General features: G+C 34.2%; 5 protein-coding genes across 7 annotated transcripts; 2 read left to right on the top strand and 3 right to left on the bottom strand.

The window, feature by feature from the left end:
• The first annotated feature begins 2,205 nt into the window (after positions 1–2,205).
• Positions 2,206–6,470, top strand: LOC25482844 (putative disease resistance RPP13-like protein 1). 2 transcript variants are annotated; one of them, XM_039834284.1, is made up of 2 exons: positions 2,206–4,901; positions 4,988–5,245. In XM_039834284.1, exons 1-2 carry the CDS (start codon positions 2,429–2,431, stop codon positions 5,098–5,100), a joined length of 2,586 nt encoding a protein of 861 aa, XP_039690218.1. In that variant the 5' UTR covers positions 2,206–2,428; the 3' UTR covers positions 5,101–5,245. The 2 variants fall into 2 exon arrangements, with proteins under 2 accessions (XP_039690218.1, XP_024630489.2); XM_024774721.2 differs by having other exon boundaries at positions 2,215–6,470.
• A 1,332-nt stretch (positions 6,471–7,802) lies between these two features.
• Positions 7,803–9,067, bottom strand: LOC25480430 (14-3-3-like protein B). Its single transcript, XM_013587113.2, has 4 exons — positions 8,576–9,067; positions 8,345–8,467; positions 7,945–8,058; positions 7,803–7,823 (listed from the first exon to the last, which is right to left on the bottom strand). Exons 1-4 carry the CDS (start codon positions 9,065–9,067, stop codon positions 7,803–7,805), a joined length of 750 nt encoding a protein of 249 aa, XP_013442567.2.
• A 5,073-nt stretch (positions 9,068–14,140) lies between these two features.
• On the top strand, positions 14,141–19,505 carry LOC25480433 (protein FAR1-RELATED SEQUENCE 5). Of its 2 annotated transcripts, none has more exons than XM_039834282.1 (3): positions 14,141–14,245; positions 14,892–17,960; positions 18,809–19,505. In XM_039834282.1, exon 2 carries the CDS (start codon positions 15,235–15,237, stop codon positions 16,972–16,974), a length of 1,740 nt encoding a protein of 579 aa, XP_039690216.1. In that variant the 5' UTR covers positions 14,141–14,245; positions 14,892–15,234; the 3' UTR covers positions 16,975–17,960; positions 18,809–19,505. The 2 variants fall into 2 exon arrangements, with proteins under 2 accessions (XP_039690216.1, XP_039690214.1); XM_039834280.1 differs by having other exon boundaries at positions 18,796–19,505.
• An 893-nt stretch (positions 19,506–20,398) lies between these two features.
• Positions 20,399–24,219, bottom strand: LOC25480434 (putative disease resistance protein At3g14460). Its single transcript, XM_039834278.1, has 3 exons — positions 21,374–24,219; positions 21,040–21,268; positions 20,399–20,935 (listed from the first exon to the last, which is right to left on the bottom strand). The coding sequence occupies exons 1-2, from the start codon at positions 24,186–24,188 to the stop codon at positions 21,048–21,050; spliced, it is 3,036 nt and encodes a 1,011-aa protein (XP_039690212.1). The 5' UTR covers positions 24,189–24,219; the 3' UTR covers positions 20,399–20,935; positions 21,040–21,047.
• A 68-nt stretch (positions 24,220–24,287) lies between these two features.
• Positions 24,288–24,993, bottom strand: LOC120580535 (putative disease resistance RPP13-like protein 1). Its single transcript, XM_039834283.1, has one exon. The coding sequence runs from the start codon at positions 24,789–24,791 to the stop codon at positions 24,321–24,323; it is 471 nt and encodes a 156-aa protein (XP_039690217.1). The 5' UTR covers positions 24,792–24,993; the 3' UTR covers positions 24,288–24,320.
• Positions 24,994–25,588: the final 595 nt, after the last annotated feature.

Raw genomic sequence — 25,588 nt, 5'->3', positions numbered from 1 at the left:
AGATATAAAGATGTCGAAGAAAAACATTTATCTCTAATGTTTAATTATAAAATTGTGAGGGTGATTCATTATATTTATGCAAGTCAATCCTACTGATAAAATTAGTAATACTAATAAATAGTGTATTTCATCACAAAAAATAATAATATTATATTTAAAAAAGAGTAAATCATCAAAATGATCTATAATCCTTTCTAAAAAACCCTTTGTAGGATAATCTGAATATTTTAATTTGCTTTTAACTCCGTAAAATGTTTCTCAAATTTTTCGTTATGCTCAAAATTTGTACTGACGGTTTATCTTAATTAGCTTCCTTCTCAGATCCAATATTGCAAAGTTAAGAACAAAGAAAGGGTGTTACATATCGTCAGGCTAAAATATAGTTTTAGTACCCGTAAATATGCCTCGTTTTAGTTTTAGTCTCTGTTAAAAAAAAAATTGATTTTGGTCCCTGCAAAATTTTTTGTTTTTTAAAATAGTCCCTGAATTTTGTTTTTGAAAATAGTCCCTCCAGGGACTATTTTAAAAAGCAAAAAATTTTGCAGGGACCTTTTTTAAAAACAAAATATTTTGCAGGGACCAAAAACTACAAAATTGATTCAGTTATAATGTGCCACGTATACAAATCATCACAAAAGTGGGGTCAGGGACTATTTTCAAAAACTAAAAATTTTGCAGGGACCAAAAACAATTTTTTTTTACAGGGACTAAAACCAAAACGAGACATATTTGCAGGGACTAAAACCATATTTTAGCCTCACAAAAATTTGCGACAAGAACTCTGTTAGCTACCTTAGTGTTTAGGTAAGGTAACGGTGAGGAAGACATAAGAGACTAAAAATATGTGTACAAGTTAAGAACCTGAAAATAAAATTAAAAAAATAAAGGGTTAATTAAGTTTTTTGGTCCCTATAAATATCTGCAGTTTTGTTTTTAGTCCCTATAAAAATAAATCACACTTTTTAGTCCCTACAAAATTTTCTGTTAGTGTTTTTAGTCCCTGTTAAATTAAAATTTGTTTAATTATGCTTAAACTCCTAAATTTTTGAAAGAGTTTTTAGATATATGTTCATAACATCGTAAGACACTCTTTTGTAATTTTTTTTAGTTTTTTAACATGTAATGAATTAAATATGAATTTTTCTAAAAGCCAAATTTTAAGATTATATTAATGAAAATTTGGACCTAATAATACAATTTTAAGTTACTTTTTTGCGGAGGAAATTGGTATATTATTCTAAGTAAGTATGTGAAAAATATGTTACAAATTTAAAAGTTTAAGCACAATTAAACAAATTTTAATTTTACAAGGACTAAAAGTATGTGTTGGTCCCTGTTAAATTGAAATTTGTTTAATTTATACTTAAACTTTTATATTTTTAAATGATTTTTAACAGACATATGTTAAGAACATTATAATAATCCCTTTTATAAAAAATTAGAATTTTTTAACATGTAATGAATTAAATATAATTTTTTTAAAACGCCAAAAATTCAAGATAAAACTAACGAAAATTTGGACCTAAAAATAAAATTTTGAGCTAATTTATTGTGGCGGAACCTTTTATAATGTTTTAAACAAGTATGTAAAAAATCATTAAAAAATTTAAAATTTTAAGCATAATTAAACAAATTTTAATTTAACAGAGACTAAAAACACTAACGGAATATTTTGTAGGGACTAAAAAGTGTGATTTATTTTTATAGGGACTAAAAACAAAACTGCAGATATTTATAGGGACCAAAAACTTAATTAACCCAAAAATAAATAACACAATTTTTAAGATTTTATTTCTACTTTTAGTTTTTTAATTTTGTGGCTGTCATTCAAACCAGATCATCTTGAAGCAACCCACTTATATTAGATCCTACAATTTTACCTTATAGTATATTAATATTTAATTATATTTGACTTTATTACAACTTAAGAAGACTCCTACCATTTTCTATGCAAAAACTCTCATTTTCAAGTTACATGTTGGCGAACGCAACTAGAAAAGTAGCCATTAAAGTTGCTTTAAGGATGCAAATTAGCATCTTCCTTTCATCGACCTTTTTACATTGAATTTTATTTTATTGTTTCTTCACTATATCCATCAAAGTAAGTTAAATATGACAACATATAAAAACAACAAATTAGTAGTTGTAGCAATGTGGTTGACATTTAATCAAATAATAATTTCAAAAACTATCTTCATTTTCATTTGTTTTCACATTTGCTACTTTTTTGTTTCATTGACTTTAGATCAACTCTCACTGTCAATTAGAGTGACTATGCTCAATAAGAAAGCAACCTTTAGCAATTTATTTGACTTCACATAAACAACCTTTGCTAGAAGGAAACATAGTTTATTTCCACACTGATTTTCTTGTTAGCCAATTTCTACTTTGTCATCATCCTATTGAACCAAAGAAAAAACATACATACATGGCTGCTGCATTTGTAGGAGAAGCATTCCTTTCGGCTTCGGTAGAGGTGCTATTAAACAAGATCGTTTCCAAAGAGTTTTTAAATTTCTTTCATAGCAAGGAACTTGATGTTTCACTCCTCAAAAAGCTGAAAATAACACTGTTAAGTCTTCAAGCTGTGTTGAATGATGCTGAGGAGAAGCAAATCACCAACCCTGCTGTCAAAGAATGGCTGGATGAGCTCACACATGTTGTTTTTGATGCTGATGATTTGCTTGATGAGATCAACACTGAGGCTTTGCGGTGGAAAATCGAAGGTTGCCCTCAAAGTCAAACCATCATTGATCAGGTCATATATCTTTACTCTTCTCCTTTTAAACGGTTTCCGGAAGCTATCTATTCTAGAATACATGAATTGTTTCAAAGATTAGAGCATTTTGCATTGCAAAAAGACATCCTGCAACTTAAACAAGGTGTTTCCAATAGTATTTGGTATGGAAATCCTACAAGTTCTGTTGTTGTTGATGAATCTTCTATTTGTGGTAGAGATGATGAAAAGAAGAAACTTAAAGAGTTTTTGCTTTTAGAAGATGGTAGTGTAAGTGGAAGTAAAATAGGAGTGATTTCCATTGTAGGCATGGGAGGGCTTGGAAAAACAACACTAGCTAAACTCCTTTTCAATGATCATGAAGTAGAAGACAATTTTGATCTTAAAGCTTGGGCATATATTTCAAAGGATTTTGATGTTTGTAGGGTTACTAAAGTAATTCTTGAATCTATTACTTTTAAACCTGTAGACACAAATAACCTCAACATTCTACAAGTGGAATTGCAACAAAGCTTAAGAAATAGGAGATTTTTACTTGTACTAGATGATATTTGGGATGGAAGCTATGTTGATTGGAATAATCTAATGGACATTTTTAGTGCTGGTGAAAAGGGAAGTAGAATCATTGTCACGACACGAGATGAAAGTGTTGCAAGGTCTATGCAAACCTCTTTTCCTATCTACCATTTGCTGCCTTTGGCGAGTGAAGATTGCTGGTCTTTACTTGCCAAACATGCATTTGGACCATATAATTGCAGAAACCGGTCGAACCTAGAATTTATTGGCAAAGAAATTGTGAAAAAGTGTGATGGCTTACCAATAGCAGCAGTAGCACTAGGCGGTCTTCTTCGATCCGAGTTATCAGAAAATCGCTGGAACAAGGTATTAAAAAGCAACATTTGGGATTTATCAAATGTTAAGGTGCTTCCGGCTTTGCTATTGAGTTATAATCATCTACCTTCTCCTTTAAAGCAATGTTTCACTTATTGTTCGATTTTTCCTAAGAACTTCATCTTTGAAAAACAGATGGTAGTTCAGCTGTGGATTGCAGAAGGCTTTGTACACCAGTCCAAAAGTAGAAAAACTATGGAAGAAGTGGCTGATGAATACTTTGATGAACTAGTATCGAGGTCACTTATACATCGATGGTCAGTCAATGATTGTGTACACTACAAAATGCATGACCTCATTAATGATTTAGCTACAATGGTTTCATCTTCATACTGTATCAGGTATGGCGACCGAAAGTTACAAGAAAGTGTCGAAAGAGTACGTCATTTGTCATACAACAAAGGCAAGTATGACTCTTTCAATAAATTTGACAGCCTCTATGAATCAAAACGCCTTCGAACATTCATATCGTTACCAGTAAGACTAGAGTGGCTACCAGACCAACATTATGCTAAATATTTCTTATCAAACAAGGTTTTACATGACTTGTTATCAGAAATACGACCTCTACGGGTATTGTCCTTGTCATACTACCTTAATATCACCGATCTGCCTCAATATCTTGGAAACTTGATTCATCTCCGATATCTGGATCTTTCCAACACTAAAATTCAAAGGTTGCCATATGAAACATGCAAGCTCTACAATTTGCAGACTTTGTTGTTGTCCAGATGTTGGTTACTAATTGAATTGCCTGAGGATATGGGAAATTTGATCAATCTAAGACACCTTGATATTTGTGGCACAAACTTGAAGTACATGCCTTCACAAATAGCCAAACTACAAAATCTTCAAACTTTGTCTGCCTTTATTGTCAGCAAATCGCAAGAAGGTTTGAAGGTTGGAGAGCTAAAAAACTTCACCAATCTACAAGGTAAACTTTCCCTTTCAAAACTACAAAATGTTACTGATCCCTTTGAAGCTTTTCAAGCCAATTTGAAAAGCAAAGAAAAAGTCGATGAGTTATCGTTAGAATGGGATTATGGTGCTACTTTAGATACACAAATTGAAAGACTTGTACTTGAACAGCTACAACCTCCTTCAAGTTTGAAGAAACTAACCATAAAATCCTACGGTGGAACTAGCTTTCCGAATTGGTTTGGTGATTCTTCATTTGCTCATATGGTGTACTTGTGCATAAGTGATTGCGATCATTGTTGGTCACTTCCACCACTTGGACAACTACTTGGTCTCAGGGAACTATACATTTCTGGTATGAAATCAGTGAAGATTGTTGGTGCTGAATTCTATGGAAGTAGTTCTAGTTCCTCTTTATTTCAACCATTTCCCTCCTTGCAGGTTTTGCGCTTCAGGGATATGCCAGAGTGGGAGGACTGGAACTTGATTGGAGATACAACAACAGATTTTCCAAATTTGTTACATCTATCTCTAAAGGATTGTCCAAAACTTAAAGGAACCTTACCTATAAACCAAATTTCCTCAACTTTTGAATTATCTGGCTGTCCTCTATTGTTTCCTAACTCAATGTTATACTTCACAGAAAACATACCAACAAACTTTCATTCATCACTTGTGCTCAACTGCACCAACTTGATCCTAGACTTAACCCTCTCGAGAATTCCTTCCTCGGCTTCATTCCCTAGAGACGGTCTACCTACAACTTTGCGGTCACTCACTTTACGTGATTGTGAGAATCTAGAATTCCTTCCTCATGAATCTTTGTGTAATTACAAATCACTTGAGGAATTGGAAATACACAATAGTTGTCATTCATTGACATCTTTTACTCTAGGCTCTCTTCCTGTGCTCAAAAGTCTTAGAATTATGCGTTGTGAACATCTGAAACTCATTTCAATTGCGGAAAATCCAACACAAAGTCTCTTGTTTCTTCAGTATTTGAGCATACATTCTTGTTCTGAACTTGAGTCGTTTTCCACAAATGAATTTAGTGCACCTAATCTTACCTATTTGAATGTGTCAATGTGTGACAAGCTTAATTCACTTCCAGAACCAATCAATATTTTCACTGGCCTAAAAGGATTAACTATTCAAAATCTTCCAAATCTTGTGTCTTTTGCAAATGAAGGTTTACCTATCAATTTACGAAGTTTAAACGTCTGCAGTCGCGGAAGTTCTTGGACAAGAGCTATCAGTGAGTGGATTTTGCAAAGGCTCACTTTTCTTACAACATTGCGCATTGGAGGTGATGATCTTTTGAATGCACTTATGGAAATGAATGTGCCATTGCTTCCAAATTCTCTGGTGTCACTATACATATATAATCTTCTTGATGTAAAATGCTTGGATGGAAAGTGGCTGCAGCATCTCACATCTCTTGAAAACCTTGAGATTGCATACTGTCGAAAACTCGAATCCTTGCCAGAAGAGGGACTTCCTTCTTCTCTTTCTGTATTGACCATCAAGAAGTGTCCTTTACTGGAAGCAAGTTGCAAAAGCAATGGAGGGAAAGAGTGGCCTAAAATTTCTCACATTCCATGTTTAATTATCAACAGACAAGTGATCATATGAGTGACTAGGTGAGGTGAGTCCTTGTTTGTTTTTTGCCATCATCATGTATTAACTTTCTAAAAATATTCAGTTTTCAATTTCTAAAATCTGTGTTTATAAATTCCTAAGAAGTATATGGAAGACAATTGTAGTCAATAATTGTGATAGAGACAAGTGATCTTATTCGTTTTAATAAAGTTTCTTAAAACACTATTTTCATTAGTCTCTTAAAGAAATAATGAAAATAGTGTTTTGACTACTGAACTATTGTAAACGAAAATGGTGAGCGAAATGTTGAATTTCCATTCTCTTATGTTTATTAGTTGAGGTGAAAATGAAAACAGTAAACTAGATTTTACTACTGAACTAAAGATGTTGCAATCATATGTATCTTGCCGGAGTGTCTCGGCAGTCATCCTTCAAAGGTGACAATATCAGTAGACTTTGCCATTTGCATGTCTTCTATCCTTTGCTCATGACACTTAAACTGTACCTTTTTGAACTGGACTGATTCTTTGCGAACCGAACTATACCAAATTGTTATAGTAAAACTGAAATTAGGATATATAAAAAGAAAATTAAACTGAACCGAATCAAATATAAGAGTTAAAAAAAACAGAAACAGTTAAATCAAACTGAATTGCACCAAATGAACTGAGTTGTGGCAAATATAGTTCACGAACTGAATTCGTGAACAACCATCATAGTTCCGTTCTTTTCCAGTGCAGTTAGTATGGTGGGTTAGATTGTATCGATTTTCCACTTAGACATAGCCAAGTCTTTCCAAGTTCTGTCTTAGTAAATAAGGTAATGTCACTTATTAATCTTCCATACAAAACCTTAGGGATATTTTTTTTTTATGTTTTCCTAGTAAGGACAAATTAAAAGAACTTCTTGGAACAATGTAAGGCCTAGCAGCCAGACCTATTACAGTTAGAAGCAGTGGATTGGCTCACATCATCAAGGTAAAGATGGGTTTTTGCGAAAACAAACGATCCTTTTTTCAATGTCATTCAATATCGCATAGTTGTCAAATCAAGATTTAATTTGTTAATCTGAAGATCTATTTTTCTAATGGTGAATCGAATCTTACTAGATATATTATCAACAAAAATATTATCAACAAAAATATTAACATTTTTAAGTGCAAGAAAGCAACATAGCAACGTCATTTGAAAGGTTAGAGTCAGCTAATGCCTTCACTTTTAAGGCTCGTCGTTTGAAAGGTTTTGTATTGTATCACAATACTCGATTATTTAACAGTGTTGTGACCGAGCAAGAGATCGATTTAGTAAGTATGTCTTTCTCGAAACAAATTATATATTCGAGTCGGTGATTTTTTTTTTTTGTTTGAATGGCAAATAGATATATAGATATATAAGAAAAAGGTAATCAATGTACATGAGGAATGGAACACACAAAATGCCCAAAAACACCCCAACCAAACCTAAAGAAAGAGCACCTACAACACTGAAACCAACAACAAAAAGACCATCCCTGTCCTCCTAGCTAATGACTAAAATCAAAAGCAAGATGGACCTAATGAGGGTGATTCTTAATTAACACTTATATGGAATGACTAAAATGACATCTCCTTCAGAGGAAGAATACACCCCGTCTGTCAACCTATATGGAATATCAGTGCTCAATGCTCGTCTAGCTGGTCCTGCATGAAGCCAAATATAGCTTTAACTTAGATTATGATCAACTTGGGATAATATTATAAAGAGACCAATGATTATTAATCAAAATGCTTTGACGTGATGATTATTGTATAGACATTTTACCGTGTCATCAAAAGTCCAGAGGGTGATGTTGTTTCTCAAAAGTTGCATGCGAACCGTGCTGTCTTTGTAGTATTCATCTCCCAATTTGAGCTCATTACGTGCTTCATCTAAAGCCTATCAACAAGGAAAATAAAATTGATTCAGTACAAGTACAAGCCAAACATGAACAGAAAAGAGAGACACATAAAGCATTTGATAAGAATAGGCCTTTGTTCATTCACCTACACATATAATTACATGCTTAATATTATTAATTTTCTCAAACTATTTTCTCAAACTATTTCATAGAAAACATTCATCACAAATTAAAGGAAGAACACAACTATTAGTATAACTTCATAGTGCATATATCCCTCATAGTCATTGCAAAACAAACAAACAAGATTGGATTAACACAAACCTGTCTAGCCATGTCAAGACCTTCGTCAAACCGGTTAAGAATTTCATAATAGAAAACCGAGAAATTCAAAGCCAAACCCAATCTTATAGGATGAGAAGATCGAAGATCCGCAGCAGCAATATCCTTCAAACAATCACAACATATTAGTTAATAAATCTTTCAAATTAAAAAAAATAATAATAACTAAATAAAACAGCATTTTTTTTAGGGTTAGGGTTTAGAAAAAAAAACCTGTGCAGCCTTGTAAGACAAGATAATATCCTCAACAGCAGATTTTTTGTCATCACCAATCTTAAACTCAGCCATATACCTTTGATAATCACCTTTCATCTGATAATAAACAACCCTAATCTCACTCGATGAAGCAGAAGGTATAAGTTTCGAATCCAGCAACTCCAGAATACTACCACAAACATTCTCCAACTCCGATTCAACTTTGGACTTGTATTTCTTAACATGCACAAAGTGAACATCTTCATTCTTTCTACCTTCTTCCTCCTTTGAAAGGATTCTCAACGCCGCACGAAGTGGTTCGGTCGCGTTCTTGTAAGCGACAGATAGTAGGTTCATCTCTTCCAAGCTAAGCTCTGAGGCTGGTGTGTACCCTACAACTATCTTCTGCATGAAGGAAACCATCTCCTCGTAGCGTTCCGCTTGTTGTGCTAGTTTTGCATGGAACACATACTCTTCTCTCCTTAGTCTCTCTGCGACCGTAAAACCCATGATTCTCTTCTCTCGTTTGTTTGACTGTTTTGTTTTTCGATCGAGTGTGAGTGTGTGATTGTGAGAGTCACGATACCTATATATACACACACGAATGAAATAACTGAATTCAGTAATTTGCGTAAAAGATATGTATTAACTTTGTGTTTTGTAACAAAATAAATCTTTCTCTAATTATCTTATTATGCAAGTTAATGATCAACTAAAACACAATTTTACCTAATCTTAATCTTTTGAATCTCAGCATATATTTACGCTTTTATTTTTTCTAACTTAAAATCCTATTTAGATGAGAGAGAGAAACCGACTTTCAAAAGATCCATGTTGAGATTGTCTTCAAATTTGTGGTCTGGAAGAACAGGGAAATCGTGCCACGATTTTGGAGTCGTGACACGATTGGAGGTGCCGTGAGCTAGGGTTGCAGGGTGCAAATTCGTGTCACGATTGTGGCAAAATCGTGACACGATCGTGAAACTTGCTCGTTAAGTATCCTTGATAAGGACTGGTCGTTCCTTGGGACGGACGCAAATCGTGACACGATTGGGAAAATCGTGACACGATTGGAACAGAGGAAGACTAGTACTTAAGTGTTCTTGTGCAGATTTGAAGAGAGGTTGGAAGAGAGAGAGACTTGGGAAATCAAAGGGGCAACTCTAGGGTTTAGGGTTCTTTGATTAGAGTATCTCTTGGGTTGAAAACATGGGAAACACCTTGTAGAGAGAATCATTGAGTGTCTTGGTGAGATTGGGAAAGGGGTAGAAATTAGGGTTTGTTCATAGTGAACTTGTCAAGCTAATTTCTTGTAAGCCCTTGTATCCCTTTTGTAAAGAACTCATTTGATAGTGGATTGGAGAGTACAAACTCTCCTCCAGAGTAGGTTAAGTTTGGACCGAACTGGGTGACCAATCTCTTTGTGTTATTGTTTTCTTCTTCCCTCTCCTTGTTTTATCTTGTGATTGTTGCTTTGTGTTTCACACTTGTTTCCTAGATTGGATCTAGGTGGTGTATTGTTGTTTCTTGCTTGCACAATAAACTTTGTTTGGTGGTTACCACTCTCCGTCGCTCCACATATCATTATTCTTTGTATTGGTGTGGTTCGATCCGGTCTTGGAGACTCGGGGATTCACAACAATCCATGTGATTTTCTAACAAAAAAAATCCTTTTGAATTATTGTATTTGAAAAAATAAATTATTATTCATAAAATGATTTTATTACGACTAGCGAAAAGACGGACACGTTGCGCCAACATTTGAAAATTATTAACGGTGTTTTTTTTATGAAATTTTGATTTGGATTAACTAAAAATATAAATGTTTGTTGCTTTTAAGTTATAACAAACCAAACTAATCATGATTATTTATTTCAATGATACCAATATAACAAAAAAAATATAATCTAAATTCTTTTTTTAATGACGCCAACAACAATCTTTACTATAGAAAAAATTGTTCAAATGTATCTCAATTTTACATAAGAATTGTTTGGTACTACATATTACCAACAAGATGCACCTTTTTTTTGACAATCCAAACCATAAGAACTCCACAGTTAAGCATGCTTGACTTGGAGCAATTTTGGTATGGGTGACCTTTTGGAAAGTTTCCCGAAAAGCATGTGAGTGGGGACAAACAAGGTGAAAAGACTCGTGTTGGCCTGTGGGGTCAATCGACAATTCTGAAAATCGTCTGGAATGTTACAAGTAGTATCAGAGCATACATCTCCTAGTACGGTGTGGTTCTGCGAGAAACCAAGCAGAAGTTGATGGCCATATCACGCTTGAGGCTGACGAGGGTGGAGAGTGGTCGTGTGGTGAACAAGGCATGACAATGAGTGGCTCCAACAGCTTCTAAGCAACCAAATTCACGTCGGAATGAGTTAGTGAGAGAGAGAGAGAGAGAGAGAGAGAGAGAGAGAGAGAACAAGTGGTAATATAAGTTAATAAAAGTAGTGAATGAAAGTTTTTGGTGAGGGTTAGGGTTGATGTTGAATGTTTCACGGTGAGAAAGGGTTTCAGTGAGGGTTCCACATCGACGGTAAGGAGAGAGGGTTGATGATGAATTTGGATTTCATGAGCTGGTTGATAGTGATAAGAAAGAGTTTATGTGAAAATTTGGGGGAAAGGGTTTCCCAAGGGTGAGAATTTTGAATTTTGGGCTTTGATGAATTTTGGGCGTCTGATTTTTATATATGTTTGTTATATTTTAATTTAAATATATTTTAAATGGGGTTAAACGATTAAACCATTTAATATCTATTGAGGTTAAAATCCTCTCTCCAGCCACGTTTTTAAGTCAAGTGGATAGCTGCCTACTTAAAATCTTTGAGCTAATAATTGTTTATTGTACTAGGGAAACTCTTGTGTGCTTCTTAATTACAAACCTAATCCCCAATCTTAAATGACACAAAACAAAACTAATAGAGAAGCTAAAAGATCAAATATATAATTAGCCATTTTGTATTCTTGTAAAAAAGAACGTAATTTATATTCTAGTAACTCAAAGCATGATGAAAAAGGAATCGAGATCCTCTCCTACCATTGGACGGTCTTCTCAATCTCGATCATTGATTTTATTTTCATGCTTGTGATCAACAATACATAATGATGGAGGAACAACTCTAATCAGTGCATAATAAGTACTCTAAAAAGTGGATAATAAGTACTCTAATCAGAACAAAGTAAGTAAAATAAGGGTCCCACCAAATCATGTGGGTCCCACATAATTTGGTGGGATTCATGTGAATTTTAGCCAATCAAAAAGAATGCGTTGAAAAGTGTGTGTTAAATGTATGTTGTTAGCATTCCTCTTAGAGATTTTATAAAAAATTAAAATTTATTTTGCATTTGTTTATCTTAATAAAATCACTTAAAAAGGAACATAATTTAGTTTGTTTGGCAAAAAAAGAATTTTGTTTTTTACAACAATATATCAATTTTTTGACATTTTTTTTAAGAAGTCAATTTCTTTTTTTAACAAACAAAGATGAATTATATTAACATCAATAATGTAGTCTCTTTAGTAAAAGGTGAGCCAAAAAAGACCACTAAAAATACAAAAGACAACTAAGTAATAAGACATTAAGGCCAAATTAACTGATGTCAAAATAAGTAAATGAGCACGACCACCAACTATGATAGTCTAAGACAAAAGTTATGTTATGTCCTAGAACGATATTATCTTGAAGAAGATAATAATACTCACATTGATACGATAGATTGATAAAGAAGATGCTTCGGTGTGGAAGATTTTGTTGAAATCCATGGAAGAAACCTTGTTGTTAGTGAGACAGAAGGGGGTAGCACCTGCACACGCGCTCTGACACCCAAGTCAGGTGGAAAACAATGAGGCTGGGAGGTTTGTAAGATAGAATGAACTTACTTGGAATTGTGGTGGAGTGTTGTATATAGACTATTACTTTTCTCACCCTATGACCTTCTCCCATGCCCTGTAACTTTTCAAAAAATGCCCTTGTGCATTCCGGATTTTAAAATCCGGATTCATGTTTACTATTTTGGATTTTATAATCCGGACAATTCTTATGTAAAATCAGCCATCAGACTCTCTCACATTTTAACAGTTTTGAGTTTTGTTTTTAAAAACAACAAAAAACTAAGTAAAAAATGTTTAAAACATGTCAAATAAAATCATAAAAATAGCACCAAAAAATTCTAAAAATTAAATAAAACTAATGCAAATTTTTTCGGATTTTTCTGAGAATATGAAAAATTAAAAAAATTAAGAATGGGTCTAAACGATGGTATTTTGAATTTTGAGGGGCGGAGTCCCGTAAGAAGTCCTTCTAAGGGAGTCAAGGTCCTTGAATTTTCTCTGATTTTCTAGGCAAGTTTCAGAGCAATCCGATCAAGTAATCCGAAAATCCGATTTTTAACTAAGAACATGTAACAATGACCCAAAACAGAATGATGAAAGTTATAAATATTAATATTGTCCATAAAATGACTATCCATGTTACAAACATGTATAGAATTTATGCTGATACAGTTCGGATTATATAATCCGAACTGTTTTACTTTGAAAAAGGGTGTTCAGGGGGTTTTCGGATTATGTAATCCGGAAACATCATGTAACGCGTCCTATTTTTTGAAGTTTCCGGATTACAAAATTCGGAAAAACCCGTAACTCTATTTTTCACCCTATAACAAAGGAAAACACAATTCCGAATTATGAAATCCGGAATGCTCCGAGGGTAATTTTGGAAAGAAAAAAAATGTGTGCGAGGAAAGGCATAGGGTGGGAAAAGTAATGCTCCTGTATATATAGGCATATGGGAGTATAATGGGCTTGGAGCCTTAGATTGACCGAAACAATTTACATTCTTTGCCTTTATCCACCAAAAGGAATAAAGTTTAACTTTATTCAACATCTGAGGTATGAAATTCTCTGTATTTTTTAATAATCTATTATTTCGTTAGAAACCAAAATGAATTAAAATATCAATCTCAAGCGCAAGGTGTGTCAAAGAAAAAGCCAAAGTTTACAAAATGTTTAAAAAAAACCAAAAAAACTACTCTTAAGTGCATATCATTTAAAGTTGTTTTTGTTCATATTTTTTTAAAAGTAGAAAACTTAGGTATAATTCCTTAGGTGTTTTGCGTATGGTTCTTAACTAAAAATATATATTTTTGGATATAACAAACTTTGAGAAAATTATGGATGTGAGAAAATCATGGTGAATTTACTTAAGAATTATACGAAAAGCACATAAGAAATTGTACCTAAATTTTCTCCTTCTTAAAATCTATAACAAACGGAATTAATCCTTTTAAAAATCATGTAACAAACGGACACTATAAAATAAAAAATTTATCCTTTAAACAAATCAAAACCCACTTAATTAAATCTGGTGGTATTGATTTGTAACCTTAAAGTGTGTTCATTCTCAAATTATCAGGTTTGATTTTAGTTAGGCTAATTTAGTTTCTTAAAAAATAAAACTAAAAATCGAAAATTGAAGAAAAAAAAGATAACTTGGAAATCTTTCGTTTATTATTTCTCTAATTGACATGTGGCAAATTAAAAATCAACGGTTGTGATTTGAAGTTTTAAAATCAATTTTATTAAGAGAAAAGGTCACACCTCTTCTTCTTCAACTTGAAAGCGTCTGTTGAAAGAGTACCTTTCGAACACCCCACCGCCGCATATGAGTAGCGTTTCTGGTAATTTTCGTTTTTTCTTCTTCTTCTTTTTTTCTTAATTTTCTATGAATATTATTAGGGTAAACAATCATTGTGTCTCTTTGTCGCTTTTTGTTTGTAATGTTATTGATTAAATTGACGAACAACACATTTGAAGGACCAAAGTGACTAACTAAAGCGACACGTGTCTGCAATTTCGATACATTCAGTGACTATAATGACAACACATTACACATTCAGATATCAAAATGGTTGTGCTGCATGTACCTTAAAATCGCTATTATGACAATTTGTGAGTGAAATCATTGAGTCTATTGATCAGGGGAAGAGATTCGGAAAAAGGATAGAAATTAGGGTTTATTGTTTAAGGTTAATTTTTTGTAACCCTTGTATCTCTTAGTAATATAAACTCGTTGATATTGAATTGGAGAGACCTCTCTTCTTGAGACGTAGGTCATTGTTGGGTCGAACTCGATAAATAAATATCCATGCGTTTTTTCTTCTTCTCCTTTATCTATTTTTGTTATCGGTGTTTGTTTGATTAATTCAGTTTGATTGCTGCTAATTTTGCTCTACACATCAAAGTGTTGGTGTGATTTTTAATAGAATTCACAGCAGGTTGTTTACTTATATTATTATTGACAAGCTGACTCTATTATTTTTTAAGGAAACATGAATGGGTCAACAATTCCAATAGTTGAAGGTGTAGAGAAATTGAGGAACAATATTGATGTGAATATTGTGCAAAATGGAGAAGAGACTGTTGTTGATTATATACCACACTTGGAAATGGAGTTTGAATCTGAGGCAGTGGCATATGAATTTTATAATAAGTATAGTAGGAGAATTGGGTTCGGTATTCGTCGAGAATATGGAAATAAAAGCAAAAAAGATGGAATTCTGACTTCAAGAAGATTCACGTGCTTTAAAGAGGGTAAACGGGTGTTGACAAACGAGACCATTTGACAAAAGAGGGGAGAGTGGAAACCAGAACGGGATGTGATGCACGTATGGTTATTTCACTTGATCGAAAGATTGGTAAGTACAAGGTTGTTGACTTTGTAGCTCAACATAATCATCTTCTTGAACCGCCAGGGTATTTTCATACTCCTCGCTCCCATCGACAAATATCTGAGTCACGAGCATGTCAAGTTGTAGTGGCTGACGAATCTGGATTAAAACGAAAAGATTTTCAGGAATATGTGTACAAGCAAGATGGTGGGATAGATGATGTTGGTTATCTTCAAACTAGAAGGATGAGGTCACTAATGTATGGTGAAGTGGGTGCGTTGTTGATGCATTTCAAACGGCAACGTGAAAATCCTTCATTCTATTATGACTTCCAAATGGATGTTGAAGAGCAAATAACAAATGTATTTTGGGCGGATGCACAAATGATAAACGAGTATGGATGCTTCGGTGATGTCGTCACTTTGGACACAACATACATGACAAATAAGGATTATCGTCCGTTGGGAGTATTTGTTGGACTAAATAATCACAAGCAGATGGTTGTTTTTGGTGCAACATTGCTATATGATGAAACAATCCCTTCTTTTCAATGGTTATTTGAAACTTTTCTCAAAGCAATGGGTGGAGAAAAGCCTAAAACCCTTCTAACTGATCAAGATGAAGCAATGGCTAAGGCTATTTCTGTAGTTATGCCGGAAACATTTCATGGGTTGTGCACTTGGCGTATAAGAGAAAATGCACAGACACATGTGAACCATCTTTATCAAAAGAGTTCAAAATTCTGCTCAGATTTTGAAGCATGCATTGATCTACATGAAGAGGAAGGTGAATTTTTGAACGCATGGAATGTTTTACTTGTTGAACATAATGTTTCTGAAGATTCATGGCTCCGTATGATTTTTCAATTAAAGGAAAAATGGGCATGGGCGTATGTTCGAAAACATTTCACTGCAGGTATGAGATCTACTCAATTAAGTGAGAGTTTTAATGCTGAGTTGAAAAATTATTTGAAGTCAGATTTAAATTTAGTTCAATTTTTCTCACACTTTGGAAGGATTGTCCATGGAATACGGAACAATGAATCAGAAGCCGATTATGAGTCAAGACACGAGTTGCCTAAATTGAAAATGAAAAGGGCTCCTATGCTTGTACAAGCCGGAAACATTTACACTCCAAAAACCTTTGAGGAATTTCAAGAAGAATATGAGGAATATCTAGGCACTTGCGTAAAGAATTTGAAAGAAGGGTTGTATGTTGTTACAAATTATGATAATAATAAGGAGCGGATGGTAATAGGGAATCTTATGGATCAAAAGGTTGCTTGTGATTGTCGTAAATTTGAGACACACGGCATCTTATGCAGTCATGCTTTGAAAGTATTAGATGTTATGAATATTAAGCTGATTCCTCAACACTATATACTGAAGCGATGGACAAGAGATGCAAGATTGGGAGGTAATCATGATTTGAAAGGGCAGCATATTGAACTGGATACAAAAGCTCATTTCATGAGGCGATACAATGATTTATGTCCTCAAATGTTTAAATTGATCAACAAAGCATCAAAATCTCATGAAACTTACACATTTTTGTCCAAAGTTTTTGAAGAGTCTGATAAAATAATTGATGATATGTTGGCTAAAAAGTTTGTGGGCGTAGAATCACTTGAGATGTCTCATGTATCCATACCCGTTGCCATGAAAAAAATTGACAACAATGTCCACACTCTGGATGTCGGTGGGGAGCAGGGTATAAAGAAAGCTAGATTGCTCAAATAATGCTAAAAAAAGGGTTGGACGTAATCCAGTTGTCCCAGTGTCATTTACTCAGGTCATAACATCAAAAAGCAGCATAAAATGACCATCACATCCTGAGTGGATGGTGATTGGACCTAATTCTATTGAAGAGTTCAAGTTTCTCTTAGATCCTACCCAAGAAATGTTCTCCCCACAACATTACAATCTCTCACTTTTCTTTCTTGTGAGAATCTAGAATTCTTACCTCATGAATCCTTACCATATTACACTTCACTTGAGAAATTGCAAATATTCAATATCTGTGATTCATTGACATCCTCTCAGCTAGTTCTCTCCCAGTCGTCAAAAGTCTTTTCATCTCAGGTTGTAAAAATCTAAAAGCTTTTTCTTTTTCAGAAGAGGTGTCAGCCGTCACATAGTCATCCCTTTCTTCAAAGTTTATCCATATATGCTTGTCCTAATCTTCAGTCATTTCCACTTCATAGACTAAATGCTCACCAATTCACGGTCTATCTAGCCTTTATCAATTGAGTGTGTATGGACGTCCAAAACTGCAGGCTTTTGCACAAGAAAATTTACAATGAATTTAAGATACTTGAAGTGTCCTATTTTGGGAGTGTCTACTTCAGCTATCACTAGGTGGGGTTTGCATTCCCTTGTCTTGCAGAGTTGCGAATTTGAGGTGATGGTCGTATGGATTCCCTGATGAACATTGGAGAGTCATTGCTTCCGACTTCTCTCGTATAGATACACATCTCCCATCTTTATTATTTAAAATGCTTAAAAGGGAAGTGGCTTCAGCGTCTCACATCTCTCGAAAACCTTGAGATTTCAGATTGTCGCCGGCTTAAATCCTTACCGGACGAAAGACTGCCTTCCTCGCTTTCAGTAGTGACTATCAAGTGATGCTCTTACTACAACCAAGCTGTCAGGGCAAGGAGGGAAAGAGTGGCATAAGATTGCACATACTCCATGCTTTTACTACAAAGTGATAAATGAATCTTCAGGTGAGTTGTCTAAAATGATGCTTCATGTTTTCTTTTTGTCATTACATTGGTGAGCATTGCAGCTTTAATTATTATATTGTACTTTATTCTATATTCCCTGCTGAATACCATGTCATGCAATTTTAGTTTTTTCAGAATTTCTACCGCGTATAACTGGAAAAAAAAAAATAAAAGTTATTGAGATCATTGAACTTAGATCTTGAACCAATTGAACTAAACATCAAATGAAAATTGACCTTGTTAAATAAACTATATGAACTTTGGATATGTATAGTTTGAGTATTTTGGTTCATAAACTAACTTGGCGTGTGTGATTAAATTCAGATGATTAATTTTTTACTTAAATTCATAGTAAAAAAAAAATTATATGAAATAAAAATGTCTAGGATCTATCATCACTCAGTTTTGTTTGGGTCAAAAAAATACATGCATAAAAAAGGGAAAAAATTTGAGAAGAAATAGCAAAAAATGAAGTATTCAATCAACAAAATATTGATGAAATTTGACTTGAGTGATCATGTGTCCATGAGAGTTCATGTTGGTTTCTGCGTTATCATCACATATTTACTTTCTAAAAATATTATCAATTTATTCTAAACAATGTTGACTTTAGTGAACAATTGTGATAGTGAAGGCTAGCTAGCAGGAATGCATTTTTTAGAAACAAAGAAAACCATGTTTCGGCTCACACCATCGAGATAAAGATTGTTGTGGGTGAAAATAAATGAATCTATTGTATTGTAACAATACACTCGTGTGTTGTTTATGCTTAGCTTCTTTAGTATGTTTGGTTTGTGTATATTTGAGAATTGAAATAAAATCCAATTTGTGTCAGTTTCTCTTTCCAGGTTACAGTGGAGTTTGAATCTTTTGTGCTGTCTGCTCTCACACACTTCAGCAATTCTGCAAGAAATTCTAGTGATGGCCGGTGATTTGAATGAGGGAGTTTTGCCTAATAAGCGAAGGACCGCACTTGAGGAGTTTGTGGACAGGCCCAAAAAAAGAGGAGTCTGTGAAAGGAAGCATGTAAGAATTAAGTGACTTAGCAAGAAGTTTCTAGAATTCTGAGCTGGCAGCAAGCTTTGATGAGAATTAGTTATATTAAGGGAATAAAGCGGTGTAAGAGAATCATCTTGGAATTCTGCTGTTATGGAAAGAGAGCATTCTCTTTGGAGCCACTTGGCTAGGCTAGTAGTATCCCTCTGCTATATTTTGTTTTCTTTCTTTTCAGTTTTGCTGTAACTACCTCCTCTAGTATTCAACAAAATTTCATTTTAGTCTTTCTCAATCTTGATCTCATCAGCTGGTCATCCTGTGTCTTCTGAGATGTTGTTGAGTTCAGATTCTGCTATTAAATTGTGGAAGGTTTTTAATTGACAGGATTGAGTAGAGAAAGGTTTTAGAATGATGATGTGTTATGAATTTCATATCTAAATGTTGATGCTTCTGATTTTTATTTAGTTTCATTCATTATGTATCTCAAGTTTTATGTTGTTTGTCACACTAAATATGATGTCAATATAAGTTCTAGCTGGTTAAAATGAAGATTGTTTGTTTTGTTTTATGATATCTCACCGGCTAATAGACATACAGTATAAAGATTGAACCAAGAATTAGTGAATTATTTTTTTTTCCACCGAAGTTAAAATAAAATAAGTTCTGGAGGTTGTTATATTGTCTGCATCATACACAATACGACAAGAGTTTATTCATTTTCTTTTAACCGGATATCTTCTACGCGCAATTGCAAAGACTAATCCCTCGAGTTTATTCTTTCTAAAACATATCATATATCATATCATATAAATCCCTCGAGTTTATGTGTGTGTCTAGCAAATTTATGTGTGTGTCTGATGAGTGCAAAGACTAATCCCTCGAGTTTATTCTTTCTATATCATATCATATATCATATATGTCTAGCAAGTTTATGTGTGTCCTATCAGTACTATATAGTTTGTAATTGATTGTATCTTTTTGTCGAAGCAACTCTTCCGAAGAACATAAATGTGACTCTTTAGAACCTAAATGTAGAATCAACCTGACCTCTGCATAAATTTCACACAAATTAAATCACTAGACACAACTTTCGAATAAAGGAGTCCTAAAAGTTTAAAAAAAAAAAATATGTATATCATGTATTTTATTAATAAAATTGATTCCAGCTAACTAATCTCATTGCTAAAGCACCAACTTATCAAGGTCAAATTGTGTTGAATCATATTGTCTTAACTTGTACAAATTTTCACGCAAAATATAAATCACAAATGTAACTTTTGAAGAGAATATTTATAAAAAAATTTAAGAAAATTATGACATGTATCTGATTTCAGTACAAATGAAGTTCATAGTAGATAACATAGTCACTTCACAGGATTGTACATGTGGAACATAGTCACATCATCTTCTCTTATCAATTCTCAAAATATCATTCTGATATGTAGAATTATACAAATGATGTTCCTCTTTTCTTGTTCAATCTTTTTGGTGTTCTTTAGCTAGAGGAATAGTATAAAAGAAAATTACAGCATGTACTACTATCTATAATATGAAATTATCCAAAGTTATCAACAGACTGAGTTGATTTTTCAGATCCTGCCCATTATGGCATGTTTTCATTATTCTAGTAAATACACATCAACAATATTCTGAGTAAACAATCAAGTTGGTCCCTGTCTTTGTAAGATACTCTCAAATTAGTCCCAAACTCTATTAATATTTTAAACTAGTTCCTGTCTTTGTCAAACGTTTCTTAGGTTCATGTTTTATGTTTTTGTCACATGGCGAATATTAAGGAAGAGACCTAACTGAGAAACATTTGGCGAAGACTATTTTGAAATATTAACAGAGTCAGGACCTATTAGGTGGTTTACTCACAATATTACAGTTCAAGAACTAGTAGTAATAAGTTACCACCTGCACCTGGTAGTAAATGGAGAGGATCCACAAGTCACCTCTGAATGGTGACAGAGGTTTCCCTGCACAAGTTCATAATAGGGATAAGCTACCGATGTTGCGATACTTAAAAGACCAGTAATGTAATGGCTAAAGCAAACATGAATCATCACTTTGGGTCACTCACCTGAATATTCATATTATCACTTTGTTATCAATAATTATGCATGGAATATGTGAAATCTTATGCCACTCTTTGCCTCCATTGCTCTGACAGTTTGCTTGCAGTAAAAGGCATCGCTTGATAGTCAGTACCGAAAGAGAGGAAGGCAGTCCCTCTTCCGGTAAGGATTCAAGCCGGCGACAATCTGAAATCTCAAGGTTTTCAAGAGACGTGAGATGCTGAAGCCACTTCCCTGTTAAGCATTTTTGATAATAAAGATGAGAGATGTGTATCGATACGAGAGAATTCGGAAGCAATGACTCTTCCATTTTCATCAGGGAATTCACAAGACCATCACCTCGAATTCGCAACTCAGCAAGACAAGTAAGGTACTTCAAACCCCACTTAGTGATAGCTGAAGTAGACAAACTCCCATAATTCGACACTTCAAGTATCCTTAAATTGCTTGGTAAACTCTCCTGTGCAAAGGTCTGCAGTTTTGGAAGTCCGTACACAATCAATTGATAAAGGCTGGATAGACTGTGAATAGGTTCAGGTAGTGACTTAAGCTTAGGACAACTTGACACCATGAAACTATTGAGGTTAGGAGTAGTGAGTCCATGAAATGGAAATGATTCAAGATTAGGACAGGCATATATGGATAAACTTTGAAGAAAGGAATGACTATGTGATGCATCATCTTCTGCAACAGAAATAGATTTTAGATTTTTACAGCCTAAGATGAAGAGACTTTTGAGGACAGGGAAACAGCCTAGATAAAAGGATGTCATTGAATTACAGCTGTTGAATATTTGCAATTTCTCAAGTGAAGTGTCAATAGGTGAGGATTCGTGAGGTAAGAATTCTAGATTCTCACAAGAAAGGAAAGTGAGAGATTTTAATGTTCTAGGGAGAAGTTCTAATGGGAAGGAACTCAGAGAAACAATGCTTGAGATAGTCAACTGTTTGAGAGAATTGAGTTCAATCATCATCCACTCGGGATGTGATGGCCTTCGAATGCTGCTGCTGATGCTGCTATCAACCTCTTGTGACCTGAGCAGAGGACATTTTGACAACTCGAGTTCAACTAAAGAAGGAAGGTTCTGTGGTATGTTTCCTTTGAGTTTCGGACAATCACATAGAAACAAACGCCTTAGACTAGGAAACTCAATAGTGGTACCTCCAATCATGTTCCATTCCTTCCATTCTGGCATATCCTCGAAACACAAAATTTCCAAGGAGGGAAATGGTTGAAAGGAAAGGGAACTAATGCTTCCGTAAAACTCAGTACCTACCATTTTCACTGATATTAGTCCAGAAATGAAGAGTTCTTTGAGACTAAGCAACTCTCCTAGGGGAGGAAGTGACCAACAATGATCACAACCACTGATGCGCAAATACATCATGTTGCGAAATGAGGAATCTCCTAACCAATTCGGAAAGCTGGTTCCACCAAAGAATTGGATTGTGAGTTTCTTCAAATTTGTTGAGGGCTGCAACTGTTCAAGTACAAGTCTTTCCATTTGCGAGTCTTCTGTTGTATCACGATCCCATTCTAATGTCAACTCATCAATTTCTTCTTTCTTCTCCAAGTTGGCATGAACGGCATCAGAGAGATCAGTAACATTTTGTAACTTTGAGATTGACAATTTCCCTTGTAGATGTGGAAATTTTCTCAGCTCCCCAATCTTCAACCCGTTTGATTGTCTGCTGACAACAAATGAAGACAGTGTTTGAAGATTTTGCAGTTTGGCTATTTGTATAGGCATCACCTTCAACTTAGTGTCACTTAAATCGAGGTGACGTAGATTAACCAAATTTCCAATGTCCTCGGGTAATTCAGTAAGAGAGCTACATTTCGACAACAATAAGGTTTGAAGATTGTAGAGCTTGCATATTACATCTGGCAATTTTTCTATTTTAGTGTTGGAGAGATCTAAATACCGCAGATGTATTAAATTTACGAAAGAGTTAGGCAACTCAGTGATATTGTTATAGTGTGACAAAGATAACACCCTCAACCGTTTCATTGCAGGTAACAAATCAAATAGTAACTTGCTTGATAGATAATGGCTTCTCAGATTAGGATATTTTGATGACCACCAATGTCTTAACGGTAAGGCTAGTAAGGTTCGAAGACACTTTGATTCATGAAACATATTGAATTTATTGAAGCAGTCATAATTCCCTCGAATGTATGACAAATGACGAGCTCTTTTAAGACTTTCACATGGCTTTGGATCCTCAAGCCTGATACAAAATGCAGATGAAACAGTTGTTGCTAATTCATTGATAAGGTCATGCATCATGAAGCTTTCTTTCGCATTGACCATCTGTCTACGTATTAGCGACCGTGATACAAGTTCATCAAAGTATTCTTCTACTACCTCTTCTACAGTTTTTTCACCTTTATACTGATGTACCAAGTCTTCTGCCATCCATAGCAGAACCACCATCTTCTTATCTAAACCGGAGTTCTTTGGAAAAATTGAACAATAAGCAAAACATCGCTTCAAAGGAGCAGGAAGATAGTGATAGCTCAATAGAAGAGCCGGTAGCACTTTGATATTTGGCAAATCCCAGATGTTACTTTTTAATACCTTATTCCAGTTCTTTTCTGATAATTTGGTGCGGAGAAGACCCCCAACGGCTTCTGCAGCTAACGGCAAGCCACCACATCTTTTTGCAATTTCTTTGCCAATTACTTCAAGTTTCGATTGTTCCTTGCAGTTATTCGGTCCAAATGCGTGATGCGCAAGTAAAGACCAACAATCTTCACTACGAAGAGATCTCAAATAGTGGACAGGAATATGAGTTTGCATTGCTAATGCAACACTTTCATCCCGTGTTGTGATGACGATCTTACTTCCCACTTCCCCGGCTTCAAAAACAGCCTTCAGTTTGTTCCATTCATCATAACTTCCATCCCAGACATCATCCAGAACAAGCAAATATCTTTTTTTTCTCAAACTTTGCTGTAACTCCACTTGTAGAGTATTCAAGTTATCCGTGACAACCGGCTTTGAACTGACACATTCAAGAAGAATTTTTGTCACCCTACAAACATCAAAATCCTTTGATATATATGCCCAAGCTTTTAGGTCAAAATTCTTTCCTACCTCAAGATCATTGTAAAGTAGTTTAGCTAGTGTTGTTTTTCCAATCCCTCCCATACCAACAATAGATATCACTCCTATGTTCCTTCCACCATCTTTTGACAGTAAAAACTCTTTGAGTTTCTTTCTATCATCATCTCTACCGTAAATAGCAGATTCATCAACAACAGAACTAGTAGGTATTCCATGTCAAACTTTGCCACAAACACCTTGTTTCAATTCAAGGATATCTTTTTGCAATGAAAATTGTTCCAATCTTTGAAAAACATCTTGTATTTCAGAATTAACAACTCTAAAAAAGCTTTTGAAAGGAGAAGAAAGAAAATTCAAAACCTGATCACTAAAAGGTTGTTGAATTTGAGACTCAGCTTCCAATTTGCATCTCAAAGATTCAGTGTTGATTTCATCCAACAAATCATCAGCATCATAGAGAGCATCTCTGAGTTCATCCAACCATTGTTTAACAGCAGGGTTGGTGATTTGTTTCTCCTCAGCATCATTCATCACAGCTTGAAGACTCAACAGTGTTATTTTCAGCTTTTTGAGGAGTGATGTGTCAAGTTCTTTGTTCCTAGAAAAGTATAGTAACTCATCAGGAATGATTCTGTCTAGCAATACTTCCAAAGAAGCTGAGAGGAATGCTTCTCCAACAAATGCCATATCAATGTATATTCTGTTGCTTGGATTAGATATTTTGGATCAAATGAGACACAAAATTTGACAATATATCATATAGTTTTAAGAAACCAGAAAAGAAAATATGTGGTGGAGGTGAAGAGTTTTTGCTACAACTCTCAAGGTCAATGGTGGTTTTTTTTTTTTTTTTGACAAGATCAATGGTGGTTGTAAGTAACCTCCAATTTATAGCAAAAATATTTAGATGAGTAAAAGTTTATCTTCTTAAAAACTTAAGTCACCTTTGTTTTTCACATTTTTATTAAAAATTAAAAATACAGAAAAAGTAAAAGTATGTCTCTCCAAATTATTTAGGTTCTCTGTTTTAGATGTAAACAAAATAAAAGACTTCTTATCTATTAAAAAAAAATTATCTCATTTATTTATTTGTTTAAAAAAAATGTGTTCTCCTTTTCCATATAAATAAAATTTGAGTTATTCCAACATGTGCCTAGAATTCCACGAAATAAATTTAATTTTTTATATACTATCATTTTTTTAGGTGGTTAATAAAGTTTAGTTAAAGTTAAATCGATTGAGATTAACCGATTCTATCTCTAACTAAGATAATATTAGTTATAGATAAGAGTATTTTCCCATAGGAAGAAGATAAGATCAAAAAATATATGAAATAAGTTGAAGCTGAAGGGAAGAGCCTACTGCAAGGAAAATTGCACTTACAAAGAAAATTGCATTTATTAAAAAGGAAAATAATCAAGTGGGTCTTGAATTCACAACATTGGTCTTTTTTTGGGTTTGGTCAATCTATGTTAATCCTTAAA

Source organism: Medicago truncatula, chromosome 1 (assembly GCF_003473485.1).
Source record: "Medicago truncatula cultivar Jemalong A17 chromosome 1, MtrunA17r5.0-ANR, whole genome shotgun sequence".
NCBI lineage: Eukaryota > Viridiplantae > Streptophyta > Magnoliopsida > Fabales > Fabaceae > Medicago > Medicago truncatula.
Note: the sequence above shows the minus strand (reverse complement) of the source record. Positions and strands in the feature narration are given on the sequence as shown.